This window comes from Clupea harengus, unplaced genomic scaffold, assembly GCF_900700415.2.
Source record: "Clupea harengus unplaced genomic scaffold, Ch_v2.0.2, whole genome shotgun sequence".
Taxonomy (NCBI): Eukaryota; Metazoa; Chordata; class Actinopteri; order Clupeiformes; family Clupeidae; genus Clupea; species Clupea harengus.
The window spans coordinates 10,349-24,811 of NW_024880488.1; the positions used below are offsets into that span (position 1 = coordinate 10,349).

At 38.5% G+C, this 14,463-nt stretch overlaps 1 gene segment (V, D, J or C); it reads right to left on the bottom strand.

The window, feature by feature from the left end:
* Positions 1-9,265: 9,265 nt before the first annotated feature.
* Positions 9,266-14,457, bottom strand: LOC122132262. The segment is given in 6 exon segments: positions 9,266-9,367; positions 11,810-11,967; positions 12,940-13,131; positions 13,370-13,684; positions 13,972-14,262; positions 14,394-14,457. Coding segments are annotated over 5 exon segments (999 nt in total).
* Between the last annotated feature and the right edge of the window lie 6 nt (positions 14,458-14,463).

Genomic DNA, 14,463 nt, shown 5'->3' on the forward strand with positions numbered 1-14,463 from the left:
TGTCATGGTATTTCTCAATGTGACCCCCCATCATCACATTGATACATTCAGTTACAAAAACACTCCACCTCCAACTCATCTGAACAGGAACAGGAGTTCAGTCACTACTACGCTGGACTGATTACCGTCAATATCTGTCTAGATAACAATACAGTGATTTAAATGGTTTAAAGCAATACAATGGTTTAAACTTCCTCTGCAAAACTGTATTGTACCATACTTGTTGTTACAGCAGTGAAGTCCTTACTGAGTTTATGTTTGTGTACTTGCAGGAATCATGTGCTGGAACAACAGAGTTCCCTTTGTTTTGTGACCTTGGGGGTCCCAATATGTTTGTAATGAATCCAATGTCAGCACAAAGTCTAAATTCTGTGCTAGCTGATTCACCGTCATATCTGGCTAAGAAGCTGGGATTCATTCACCACATTCTCCTTTTGATATTCAGTTCACCTCATGCACATGCAGCTCTCTCAGTCACTTTCATCTGATGTAAATAAAACATTGTTTCCTCATCCACTTTCACTGACGTAGTGTCTGAAAGGTCATTCTTGCCCTTGCAGCACCTTGTGTAATTCAAATTGGGCTCACCACCACCATTAGAGTTATGGGCCTTTTCCTTGATATGCACATATTGGATTCCAATGGATTTTTCACTCAACATCATTTTGATCAACCTTTCACTGTTTTATTCACAGTAATAGTGTAAGTAAAAAATCATGTGTTCATAGTTTCCATGGGAATCATCATTGTCATCATAGTAGCCCCACAGTCAAAGACAGAAAAAAATTGAGTGTGCACGCTAGTTGGAATATCATATAATGCTATTTCTGTTACAGATTGATTTTACACAATGAAAATAAAATCACCCAAAATTCAACATAAAACATTACTTAGTGTTTAGGGTAAAGAGTGAGAAAATATTTCAGGCAGCTATTAACTGGGCAGAGGAAGGATGAAGGATGTTTGGAGACAGTTATAGGCTCTTCTCCATGAAAAGGCAGCTGTTGTTTTGCTAAAAAAAAACACTAGATTATGACATGGACAGGAAATATATACTTGCTGACACTTAAAGGTTCTCTCATTTTCACTGGATTAGGGTTTTGCTGTATCTGTAGAATGTATTTCTGAGACGCATACTGCTCCAGAGAAGGAGTTTCTTGTTACTGGAAGACTCTATCTGTGAAGAGATACCATCACCCCTCTGGAAATGAAACATCCAATGGTAAGAGGCTGCTTTGGCGGTATAGGCAATGAAACAAAACAGATACTATTATAAAGTAAACTCTCCAGGATCAGCTTAACCAATATGGCAGGGACATTCTAAAACGCTTAACGTGAACAGGCTAAACGTAGCTTAATGTTCCAAAACAGTAATTAATGATCACCAGATTTCTCTCAGCACTTGGGACCTATGTTCGATATCTTATTAAGCATCGACGCCTGTTTGAATTTAAACTTGACTGTATGATCAAGTAATGGTGCTTAATATTTGGCGCCCTGAGACTGTTGTAAATTGATTGAGAGGCAGACACACAGATACACACACACACACACACACACCAATATCGATCTATCTAAGACAGAGAGCGCTCTTGAGACCTGCCATTCCATTTGTTATCCCAATTAAAATGATTCATGGTTTGAAGAAAAATAGGTGTAGTGTATACACCTACTGCCCAACAGCAGTAAATATTGATACATCACAGAAAGTTTTTGTCATCTTGAGAGACATTGTGGACCACCCCATAGCTATGCACACCATTACACACTATTACAGAAATAACTCTAAATTACGGAATCTCTGTGTGACTTCCTTCTTGTCATGTCCTTCAGTGTGTAAGTGAATTTACTTGTTTTCTCTTTTCACTACACGTTTCATTGAAGTCCATATGTCCTCAGAGAAGTGTTCCAAATAGATAGCAGGATTTTGTAATGGCTTGTAACACTGTGGGCGTTATAATACACAGTGGTTCACGCCTTCACAAAAACCAAAACCAATTGGAGTTTATGCAAACAGGCATACAACGAGATAAAGACACTGTGTCTTATAGTAATACAAAATGTTTTATAACATTGTGTTTTCGGTATCATCAAAGAAAGGTAATATCCCTTAGCTTATAGTTTTGGTTTAAAATAATCACATTTCCAACCACGACAGCCCGTGTGGCAATCGAAGTTTTCCGTGTGCTCCCTTTCTCCATCCAATTTCTTTTTATTCGGTTTTGGTCCGTTTGTTTGTAACTTCACTTATTAGTTTTGCAAAACAAAAAAACTTAAAATGATTCTACTTTGGCATCTGTGTAGCTGTTTCTAAAATGTAACGAGTATCGGACTTACCCGGTGACAGACATCAAATCGGGTTGTTAGGCAAATATTTTAACAACTGTTGCATTAACTGCTTTTTCAAGATAGCCTACATGCAGGGGCGGACTGGCCATCGGGGATACCGGGGGAATCCCCGGTGGGCCGACGGGGTTGGGATGGTCCAAAATACCGGCCCACCCAAATCGCCGCCCGGCCCTCGCCTCTGACTTCAACGGCACAAACTATTATCTATGCTTCGCTGAACACGTATAATTTGCTCGAACATCTCTAAGAAGGAAAAGTCACTGACTGAAATATATACCATTCCTCGCGATCTGTATTCACACTCATGGTGACTATTTTCCGAAAATTTTCTGAAGTGTCTTCTTTACTCATCTAATGTCTTCCATCAGTCTACCTTTGTTTTAGGCGTTATTAAATGTCAATCACTCCAGCCTACTCAACACTTGCATCACTCGCTTGCAGACACCTTCAACACCCCTACACACACACACAATCACACACCCAGCATGCAACACTACTGATACCACTGATGTTCACACCCCATCGTATGTTCTGTAGGCTAATGTTCATTTCTACAATATAGTTCAGGGGCGGCTTGTCCATAAAGGCGATTAGGGCGACGCACTGCCTACGGGAAAAGGATTTTTTTTTTCTGTCGGATTCTACCACTAGAGCAGGGGTGGCTAACCAGTCCAGCTAAAAGAGCCACAACAAAACCCAACACCATTTCGAAGAGCCACACGAATCTAGGTTCCCACTTTTAGGGGGGAAAAGCCCCTACCTAAAACCTATTATTTTCCCTGTGACCCAGCAAAACTAGGGGGGTCTGGGGGCATGCTCCCCCATAAGATTTTTTTGAAAATAACCTTTTAAATAGTCCTCTAGTGGGTTTTAGGAAGAGAAATTAACACATTTTGATTTAAAATATGCCACAAAAATAAACATATTGAAGACATCTGCTGAGATAGGTGCTAATTATACTGTAGCATGGTAGGGATTTGCAGCTCAAGTGAGTAGGTTAACGTTGTAGGCTAGAGTTCACTAGCTAGTTATAGCTGGCGAAGCTACTGAATAGGGTAGCATACCCACAGGATCAATGAACCGGCATGATAAAAGAGAGCCACGACATCTATAATTAACTCGAGATGATTTAACCATTACGTTTCTTTTACTATTTTAAACTTCATATATATTTTTTGGTGGGTGTAGGTAGCTGTACTGTTTAACTGTTTGATCCTAAAGTGTTACCGTACTATGAGTGGGTCTCGCAGGATTAACGTCACGTTATTAGTTATGTTGTTAGCGGGAGCTCGACACACATGCATGCTCTTGGTGTAAACTGTGGTTGTGAATAAAGACGGTTTCAACTCTCATTCGGATACTTTATAACACAAAACAACAGTGGGGCTAAGGAAACTTTTGGGGAGGCTACTCCAGGGATCACTTATCAAGATCTGTACATAACTGTCTCAATTATGTTGTTAATGTCAGATATCCTCTGTTCAATTTTCGTGCCTGACAGCTGCAGGTCTGACACAGACCGCTATGATCCGTCATTTTCAGGGTTGAGGATAGCAACGACATCACGTACACAAGACTTCACAAACTCTCCCTCACTATATTACTTTTTTGCTCGAGCAATATTCCATGCCACCTGATACAATGCCAACGTGACCGTTTCAGAGTACTTCGTGAATTTCCGAAAAAGCTGAGTCTGTTTCTCTGACTGACGTTTCAAAGTATTTACCTTGTGCTTGCACAGCTCTGTGCCTTTAGGGACTCCTGGGCTATGTTAGCATGGTGTGTGGAGAGACGGCACTCTAAGTTTGAGGCTTTAAAATGCGACAGTGACGTCTGGCATATTAAGCAGAGGGGTTTTCCATTTCGCTCCGCAAATAATTCCTCCCATTTTAGTCAAAAAACACCCGGTGTTCATCTTCATATTTTCGTTTAGCTTTATGCTTTCCTGGGTCCATGGCATTCTGTCAGTAGCTACTGCTAGTCTGGCTAGTAACTCTCTGAGACTGGGTGCACACATTAGAATGTTTCATGTTTGGAACATTAACGTTACTTAAAGACATCTCTCAAGATCGCGTGATGACAAAATATACATGAATAAATACCACATTCAAATCGGACAGCTTTTTCTCTGTATTGCCAAATATATGCATATGCATTTTAGATGTTTATTTTACAATATGAAAATTCTGTACCCCAAGAGCAAAGTCAGTGAGCACTCGAGCTGGAGCCGAGCCGCACGTCAGCCGGCAAAGAGCCGCATGCGGCTCGCGAGCCGCAGGTTCGCCACCCCTGCACTAGAGCGTCTGATCTGCCTCTGAATGTCATTGTCGAATCAGCCAACAGTCACTCAGGCAAACGTGGTGCTTGAAATGACCCGAAAACTGAAATCGCCCCATGTTAAATCCCCCCCATGTTAAATCCATTTTTAACATTCAGTGCAACAACTCGATTCGCTCTTTGAAAGTCGGCGTACTTATGAAGGTAAATTGACAACAAAACATTTAGGACTTCCTAGACCAAATGTATCCATTCAACAGGTTTCTACAAGGGGGGGAATCCTACATCCGAGAATTGGAATGAAAGAAAATCGTGGCTAGCAGGCTGTGAAGTGACTAATTCCTATATACCACTGTCACTTGTCATAGGTTTCACAGTGTGAATGTTCGCTTCTTGCACTAACACTGAGTTATTTTCTATGTGATGACTTATTTAGCTTTTGTAAGCCACTACTTTCAAGATCAGTCAATAAATATGGTTGGTTTTGACTTGTATGTTGCCCCCTTCTCTATGTTGTTACTGGACATATCATGTGACCTGTTAAGCTATGTTACATCATACAACTTTTGAGACATGTGGATAATGAAAAAGTGGGATATTGTAATGTGGAGCCACATCATGTTTGCTTATGAAGGCTCCTGGATGCAACTTTCTTTCATAGCTTTCCACCTGTAACTAGCTACTCTAGCTATGTAGGTAGAGGGGAAATATTTCTGTTGTGTGATGCCATCTAGTGGACAAAAAGGTATTGCTGTATGAGTTAATAACAAATTGATACAATTGTCTTGCTTAATGTAACTACTGAATTGTGTGGTCTTTCTCTGCTGACATTCATTCCTTATAGGCCAGGCAAATTAACCCTTTTTGGAGCCAATAATAGAATTAATTGTAAAAGAATTTTTTTCAGCATAGATCATTTCTATGAGGTGTCCAGAACAACATACTAAAAGTCCTAAGAAATCCTAGTTGAGGAAATATGTTTAATTCTCATCAATCTGAGATGTGTGCTAATAATGCATGGCAAAAATACACCTCAAAAATGTAATTTTTTTCCTTTACTCCTATCAAAATGAAACTTTAGACAATGAAAGTACCCATGAAAAGTAACATTTTTGTATTACAAGTTTCTTTGAAAATGAATTTGAATATGCAAATGAGCTATACACTAATCGAATATGCCCAAAATACATCCAAATAGGCTTATTTTTTTTCCTTTACTCCTACCACAATAAAACTTTACATAGTAAAAGTATACATGAAAAGTAACTTTTTTTTGTATTACAAGTTTCTTTTTAAATGAATTTAAATATGCACATGAGCATCACACTTATTGAATATGTCCTAATTGCATAGGCAGAAACACCATACCCCTGGCAGGTACTACCAAGCCAGGCAGTTTTCAGGTTAGAGGCCAGTCTAAAAGCAGCATTGCCATCTCCCATTGGCAGTAGGATGATTGGATGAAGATTGGGCCGATGTATTTGTCATACATATGAAGGTGTTTCTGCCTATGGACATATTCAATAAGTGTGGAGCTCATGTGCATATTCAAATTAATTTCAAAAGAAACTTGTAATACAAAAAAAGTTACTTTTCATGTATACTTTTACTATGTAAAGTTTTATTGTGGTACGAGTCCTATTTGGATGTATTTTGGGCATATTCGATTAGTGTATAGCTCATTTGCATATACAAATTAATTTCAAAAGAAACTTGTAATACAAATTGTTTTACTTTTCATGGGTACTTTCATTGTGTAAAGTTTCATTTTGATAGGAGTAAAGGAAAAAAACTTTTTTTGAGGTGTATTTTTGCCATGCATTATTAGCACACATCTCAGATTGATGAGAATTAAACATATTTCCTCAACTAGGATTTCTTAGGACTTTTAGTATGTTGTTCTGGACACCTCATAGAAATGATCTATGCTGAAAAAAATTATTTTACAATTAGTCTGTCGTAAAACGCTATTTTGCCTGGACTATTAAGGCTCTGTAGTACTACATATAACCATCTGATACTAGCCCAGAGTTAAGCATATTCATCAAGCAAACTATACCTACCTTGGAGTGTTACAATAGCCAGTATCATTTTATTCCATGTGTCCATCCAGGCAAATTGGTGGATCCAATCCAAATGTTATAAAAAAAACATATATGATGTAATTTCTTTGTAATCATCTAAAGTAATGTTAAGTGTATGGGTATTTTTCCAAGTAGGCCACTGACTGGTCGATACGTGCAATGCTTTGAGTGGGCAACGCGCCGTGTATTAAGTGGGCAGTGCGCCGTGTATTAAGTGGGCCGGTCTGACAGTAACTCCCGGGCCACTTTTTTCCCCCAGTCCGCCCCTGCCTACATGTGCTAGATGATGATGGATTGTGAGGATCCAGAAGTAGCTACATGCAAGCACACATATCCACGTGAAACTTGTGCATGTCAAGTAAAAAACCACCCCATGCTCTTCATTCCATTTTCAGTTTTTGTACTGATGTTCACCACTGTGGCCTTAGTTATCACAGTGATTCATACAGAAGCAAAAACCAGACATCTGTCTGGGTCTTGTTTGGAAGTTTGACTAATTTTCACGACACCGCCAGTTAAAAATGCAAAACCCGTGGGTTTGAATAATTAAAAACGTATAGCCTTCTGCAATTTCTCCTAGACTTCTGCATCTTAAAGCCAATTCAACTGAGTTTTAGTGTTTTTTTTCGGGTGAAATAGCAGTGAGTATTTCTTAACTCAGATTACTAGTATTACTACACTAATATTCAGGAATTGTTTTCAAACAAACAACAAAACATTCCTGTGCTAATATTCGGAAAACTGAGAAAGTCTAGTGCAGGGTCAGATCATGTAAAACAGCAGTAGACAAGCCGTCCTATATGAAAGAGATAATATATATTTTTTAAACCGACAGGACAAACAGGACCCCGATGCATAGCGTAAATAACATTATTATTATGAATGCTCAGAATGTGCCCAAAAGTTCCGTTTATTTGAATGGAGCACCCCTACGTTCAGTGGTCTGATGTTTGTTTATATTGGCCTCTGTGAAAAGTCCGTCGGTCATTGTCGTAAAATAAATCCCTTCAGGAAGAAACAAGAACCTGTTCGTCCCATCGGGATTTATTTTTCGATAATGACCACCGGACCAGACATTATCTCTTATCTAAATGATTAAATATCAATAATGAATAACAGTTTAATAATATGAATTATTACTAACTAGTCAGTGTGTTTCTGTGTTCTGCTTGACAGAAGTGCATTGCATATTTACTTCTATACTTACCACAGCACCTTCGTTTTCACACTGCACTCTGCCCTCTGCTGGACGTATATCATGCATGCATGAGATGTCAACCTTTCTGAGATTTCTCTTTCTACAAATAATGTATCGTTACAAACACTTTTATTCATGAAGAGTATTGACTTATACTATGATGAGCAGCTCATCAAACAGTTTCTGTAAAAAGAAATCACAGGCACACACAATCTGCCTTGAACATCATGGTTTCCAGTGAAAGTATACCCTACTTCCTATGGCTTCAAGGAACTTTGGTTCACCTCAGCAAAAACCTTTGTCACTTCCTGCTCAAACTAATTTCTCGATTCAAATGCAGCACATTGCCTAAGCATACACACAGTTATAAATATTTGAATGACTTTACATATGGGCGAGGGGGCCCTGTTTAACCAACTGCCCTGCCTTTGGGGGCCCTGATGATGCAGCTGCATTTTTTGCATCCTTTTTGATGGCATTGATAAGGTTTTTTTTGTTAGGTTTTAAGATTATTTCTAAATGTCCCAAATAACAAAATAATGATAAAATATGGCCAAATGTACCCACCTTTACAGTCCTGAGACTTTGCATTGCTTATAAATAAATCAAATATGACTTGTTTTGTTCTGCATGCTCAAAGCCCTTTTGGCCACAGGAGGGCAGTCTGTCCACACAGAAATCATGACACATTGGGAGAGAGGAGAAATGTTTAAGTTATCTACACTACTGACTTATCATCATCATCATCATCATTGTTTATTCAGGGAGAATTGACTTAGCACAGGGCTCTTTTGCAGAAATGCCCTGATTGAGGCTACATAAAAAATACAACAATAAATAAACAAACCATAACAAAACAAAACAGACAAAATAAATAAACAAAACATTAAACAATTCAGAAATTAAGTATAATATAAAAAATAACAAAAGTAAAAATAATTAAATCAGAGAATCATTTAAAACAACAGCATTGAGGCACATCCTTAGCATCTAAAAGGCTCTTAAATTGGTTGACAGACAAATACTTATGGGAAACCCTTTATGGTACAGCACACTGTAGAAGTTGTATGTGTTCACCAGATCAGATAAGGCCTATGATATGAACTCAAATGTACCAGGTCACTGTGGTTTGTACCAAACAGTCAAATAAATACCATGTGTACTGGGTGAACCATTTCAACTTTAGTATGCTGCATTTTTAGAATAAACTTAAGTAAATAAACGCTCATACAAAACATATGCAAACTTAACTGTTGTGGAAAAGCTGTCTGAAATCGACCTTCAAACGATTAATTAAAAAATCCTTTCCATTTCTACTTAGAGCTGCAGGCCTTGACAGGTTTCTCTGACCATGTCTTCACCCATTCTCTACCAGGCTCTCTTCTAAGATGCCTTCAGGGCCTCTTTTGAACTGCAGGGGTTTCTTACCGCCCTTTCTCTCCATCTTCGCCCCCACACACTGTAATTCAAAAGGTTGAGGTGTGGTGAGCTGAGCTCAGAGGCCAGGTATCTTTGTCTCATTTAGCTTTCATTTTCTTCTTCAGCACAGAGAAGTGTCCAATCTTGTTGCCACACAATTATCCTCTGAAGAGGCGTTTGACTATGGAAAGAGCTACTTGGATGTGATATCATACTTATTGTGAGGTATGGATTTGGGTGGGCACTACTGATAGGAAGGAGGGTGGGAAGGGGAATGAAGAAAGACCAGAGGAAATTAACTCAAAAATGAATCGTTTTGTTTTTTAGAGTAAACTTCATTTTAAATTAACTTTACTATAAGTCAAAAAAGTTAATGAACGTCAAATCTGCACCTGAAACAGAGAGAGAGAGAGAGAGAGAGAGAGAGAGATCAGGCGAGAAGTATTTCACAGGATGTGGGCTTGTGACAAATTTGAATTTCCTCAGAGGACTTCATAGAGCCCTATGGGACACCAGCAACTGATGCACAGAGAAGATGCTAAAATAATTAAGTCAGTCAGAAAGCGTAACAACGTCTATGGCTTAACTAAACCAGCAGTCAAATAAAAAAGGTGGGGTTCCACGCATCAATAATAACCAAACATGTAGTTAAAGGAACAGTATGTAACATTCAGAAACATGGGCCAAACAAAGCCTTTAAAAAACAAAATCATGTCCCTCAAAATAAATGACAGTTAGAGCCAGTAGTTGTCCTTGGCTTCTCTGTGTCCTTTGGGAATAATGTGTTGACTAGTGTCTGTTCGCTCACCACAGGCTTATTCAGGTCATTCAGAAAAGTCCTTATTTTATTGACATATAAATATACAATTTCCTCAAAGAAATTGACTTTTTTTTTTTTTTTTTTACTGGAACATACAAAACCCCTCTCTTTCTATGTCTTATTTTCTTCTCCGCTGAATTAAAACACTACACTGGCCTGATTTGATCCCTGGTGCCTCCCTTGCAATTCAACATGATGGAATGTCACTCACTACCAACACTGCACTACCAGGGCTTGGTAACAGGCAGCACAAAGAAATACAAAAGAAACATATTAGACAGCACTCTCAACAAAAATGTAATACTCTGAAGTAGCTGAATATCTATTTAACATATTGTAGCAAAATGAACGAAGGCAATTTGTCTGTCTTTATATCTATCTATAAATCATGTTTTAAGATGAGGGGGAGATTTGTCAGTGGCATTACTATACAAACTTCAGGTGTTTGTGTGAACTTCAAAAGTATTCGCATTACTTGACATGTCTTGCCATTAAATTACATTTATGGAACTTAATTGTGATATGCCATCCCATAATTAGCATTACTGCACCAGAAGAAGAACTGTAGCTCTTTCAAAGAATTCTCATGAGTCTGTCAGGGTTGTTTTGCAGCCTGTGGGCAGCAGGTGTGGACACTTTCCAGGAAATCAGAAAGGGGAAGAAGGAGCTCTCATGAGTCTATTTCTGTCAAACTGAAAGAACAGATAAACCCTCTGGGGTAAATAGGTCTACTAATATCCATAATTTTCTCTCGAGTGCTTTGTTTTGCATATTTAATTTACATTTAAAATGGTCAAATAAAATAGTAAATTCATTTAAAAATGGCAAAATAAGTTATAACAACAGAAGTAGAATTAGAATGGCTTTATTTTTCTGTTAATCTAAAAATTATCTTTTGAATACAAAATGAATCAATTAATGTTTCTTAGAAATGAAAAGATGAAAAATTACATGAAAAAGGGAAAAGTTTATATGAAATACAACCATATCGATTTAGAGACCAACTAATATACAGTTAAAAACTTAGACATTTTGAGAAAAACAAATAAAAAATTAGAGACAAACAAATATGCAGATAAAAAGTGAGCAAAAATGTAGAAAACCGGCACGGTCTCCCTTCACTCATCTTCTGTGTTGTCGTCAGTGTTTCATCTGGAAATCAAGGACAAAATATTGCTTGAGAATCTTTACATAATAATGAGACATAATTAACATCATAGAATGATGTGTTTCTTGTTGAAGTGTCATCGACCATCAGCATTTTAAACAGTCTTCATCTTAATTCAGACAAAGACTAAAAAAAAGTAATTTTCTATATTGACCATTTTCCCTTTAATACTCCTTTGGTTGGTACTCCTATTCCCCACCCTCTTTATTCATTATTAAAATGAGCTTTCATATCTTTCATTTTAAAATCTCAAAAAGCTTGTTGTGGTTGTCCAAACTACTAATTTTAGTGAAAGATTACACAAATGACCTAATACTATAACTTTATGAACAAGAAATAGTTCAACCCTGGGGTGGAATTGAGAATCGCACTCAAGATAATGTTGTTACATCCAGATGGTGTCAAAAAAGTCATTGAACAATACTGTACTCTTTGAAAAACTGAAGAACTCCGAACATGACAAATAGTCTATGACACATTCTTTTCACCGATACCTTGGCAAGGCTGAGGATAGCACTGTAGACGAGAGAGAAGAGGAAGAGGAATATGAAGGAGGTGGCAGTGGACCACAGGCTGGTGTACTCGTCCCCCTCCTCATCCTCACTCTGAGTGCAGTGCAAGGCCACCACTTCATCTGGTACCTCAGGCTCACCTGTGGACAACACCAGACATCACTGGTGCCTCTCCTTCTTATATTACTCACAACAGCAGAGACACTCTTGGCTAATGATTGGGTTACTTTAGACGTGTGTGACCTTTTCCCAGAATACACCACAGCCTGATGTTACCCTGTAGATTAATGCCACAAAAATGCATTCCCCTGCTGGCATGTATAATTTGGATGATTGTTTCGCCAGAGATCATTTTCAAATGTAACAACTGTCTTCAGGAACCATGTTTTTTTAACTGCTTAAATGATTGTGGAGTTCAATGCTAGTTTTATTTAGATTATGTATCTATGTACGGTCTACATATACAAGAAGTAAAAAAAGATTGTGCTGTACTACTCATCTCTATATTACAAGTGGAAGACCATATGGAACTATTTACACATATTATCTTTTACAACGGATATACACTATTGCTTTGATGAAATGCAGTGGTATGAATTTATTTGATGCTTCAATCACAAGACAAAACACAGAAGACAAAGACAGTAGGGGATTCACAATGACTATTAAAGCATGACAGTACAGATAGTCAAGATCACACAGGGTCTCACAAACAAACATTGCAGTGCTTTGGAGAAAACAAAAGATCACAGATACTTTTAAATGATAAGCAGGCATTGGACAGAGGACAAGAACATCACATCAAAAACAATAACAGGAATGAAATGTATCATGAAGCATAGCGAACAGAGAAATGTCTCAAGTAACCCATTGGTGAACCAATACCCCAAACAATGTCTGATCTTTCAGTAAGATTCTTTAAACAAAAAGGGGTATTAGCATGTTCCCATGAGTCGGCTTGAGAGATTAAGCACAGACAGGACACTCTGAGTATTTACGTTTTGAGTAATTGACTTGTAGCGGGGCAGAGTAGTTTTTCATTCCGCCATGTTTGACCGCACAGGTGAACTTTGATGCATCTGATATCTTCTGTCATTTGATGATCAGTATACTGACAAGTGACATGTTGCCATCATCTTGTTTCAGGAGGGCTGTCTTTCCCTCCTGGTACTGTCCTCCACCAACCTGCCACATGATATACACATCACCAAGAGAAGAGCCCCTGACCTCACACACCAGAGAAACATGGTTTGGGTCTTTGGCTTCAGGGAGGGTGTAGATAAACACTTCAGGAGCCGCTCCACCTGATGAATGGAGATACACAACATGAGGATTGATGCAAACAGATGATTCTTACAGAAGGCCTAAAGATACCAAAGCAAAGCAGTATGGCTTTTCTCATTATGCAACACTATGAGGAAAACGCTATTTATTTTGAAGAGTGTTAACAACTTCATGACAAAGAAGAGAATATATCAACTACAAAAACTACAGCAGTTTTAACAATAAACTGAATTGCAAAGTGAAAGACAGTCTCATCACCTTGCTTTATTTTCTTCTTTCCCACAATGTTTTTGCCCTCAGTCTTGTCATACACGAGGCACTCAACCTCTTTTCCAGAGAACCAGTCAGACATGTCCACCTCCAGTTTGCTGACCTTACTAAACTGACCATCGAGGGCTTTAAGGGTGCCTTGTTCAGCTCTGCTACTCTGATCTCCTCCTCCCACCTTCCATGTTACTTTAGCATCATTCACAGCTGCTGAGTCTGTTCCCATGGTGACGCACTCCAGAACTGCTTTATTGTTGAGGAAAATATCTCTTGATGATGGGGGAGTTAGCTCTACTGAGAAGTGGACTGGGAGAAAAAAAGGACTTTAATTAAAACAGGGAAAATAGGTAGAACATTAAGACACAGAAGTTCACATATACACATATGATCATATATGTTTGTGAATGTGTGTGTGTGTGTGTGTGTGTGTGTGTGTGTGTGTGTGTGTGTGTGTGTGTGTGTGTGTGTGTGTGTGTGTGTGTGTGTGTGTGAGTGAGAGAGAGAGAGGTGGCCTGGGAGAAAAAAGACAGAAAAGAGAAGGTGTACTATGTGTGCGTTTGTGTGCCTATGTCTGCGTATGAATGTGACTTTACCTTTCAATTGTCTTGTTTGACTGAAGGTCTTGCCAGAATGAGACACTTCACACGTGTAGTGAAGATTCTTGTCCTGTGCAGTTTTATTTAGGCTCAGAAAACTCTGCGCTTTCCAGTAACCTCTGGAGTCTTTCTGAACCAACTCTGGTTCCTTCTTTTCAATTACAGTCTCACCCTCTTTCCATGTTACCGACAGGTTTTTGGGGGAAAAGTTTTCAATGACACACATCATTCTCCAGCTTTCAGAGGTGATTACTGGCACCAAGCTGACAGTTGGTGACCTGGATGGAACTGAAATAATGTTTTCATGATTAGTACCTAATTAAGACCGAATCCTGTTTATCTCAGTCAACACAAAATAGAACACAGAGGTCAGAGCACTGCTGAAAACATAATCTACAAAACAAGTCTAGGAACTCTACCTGGAACTGGAAGTGATTTAGTCGTAGTCTTTCCAAGGTGTTCCACAGTACAGCTGATGTCTTGCTGTGA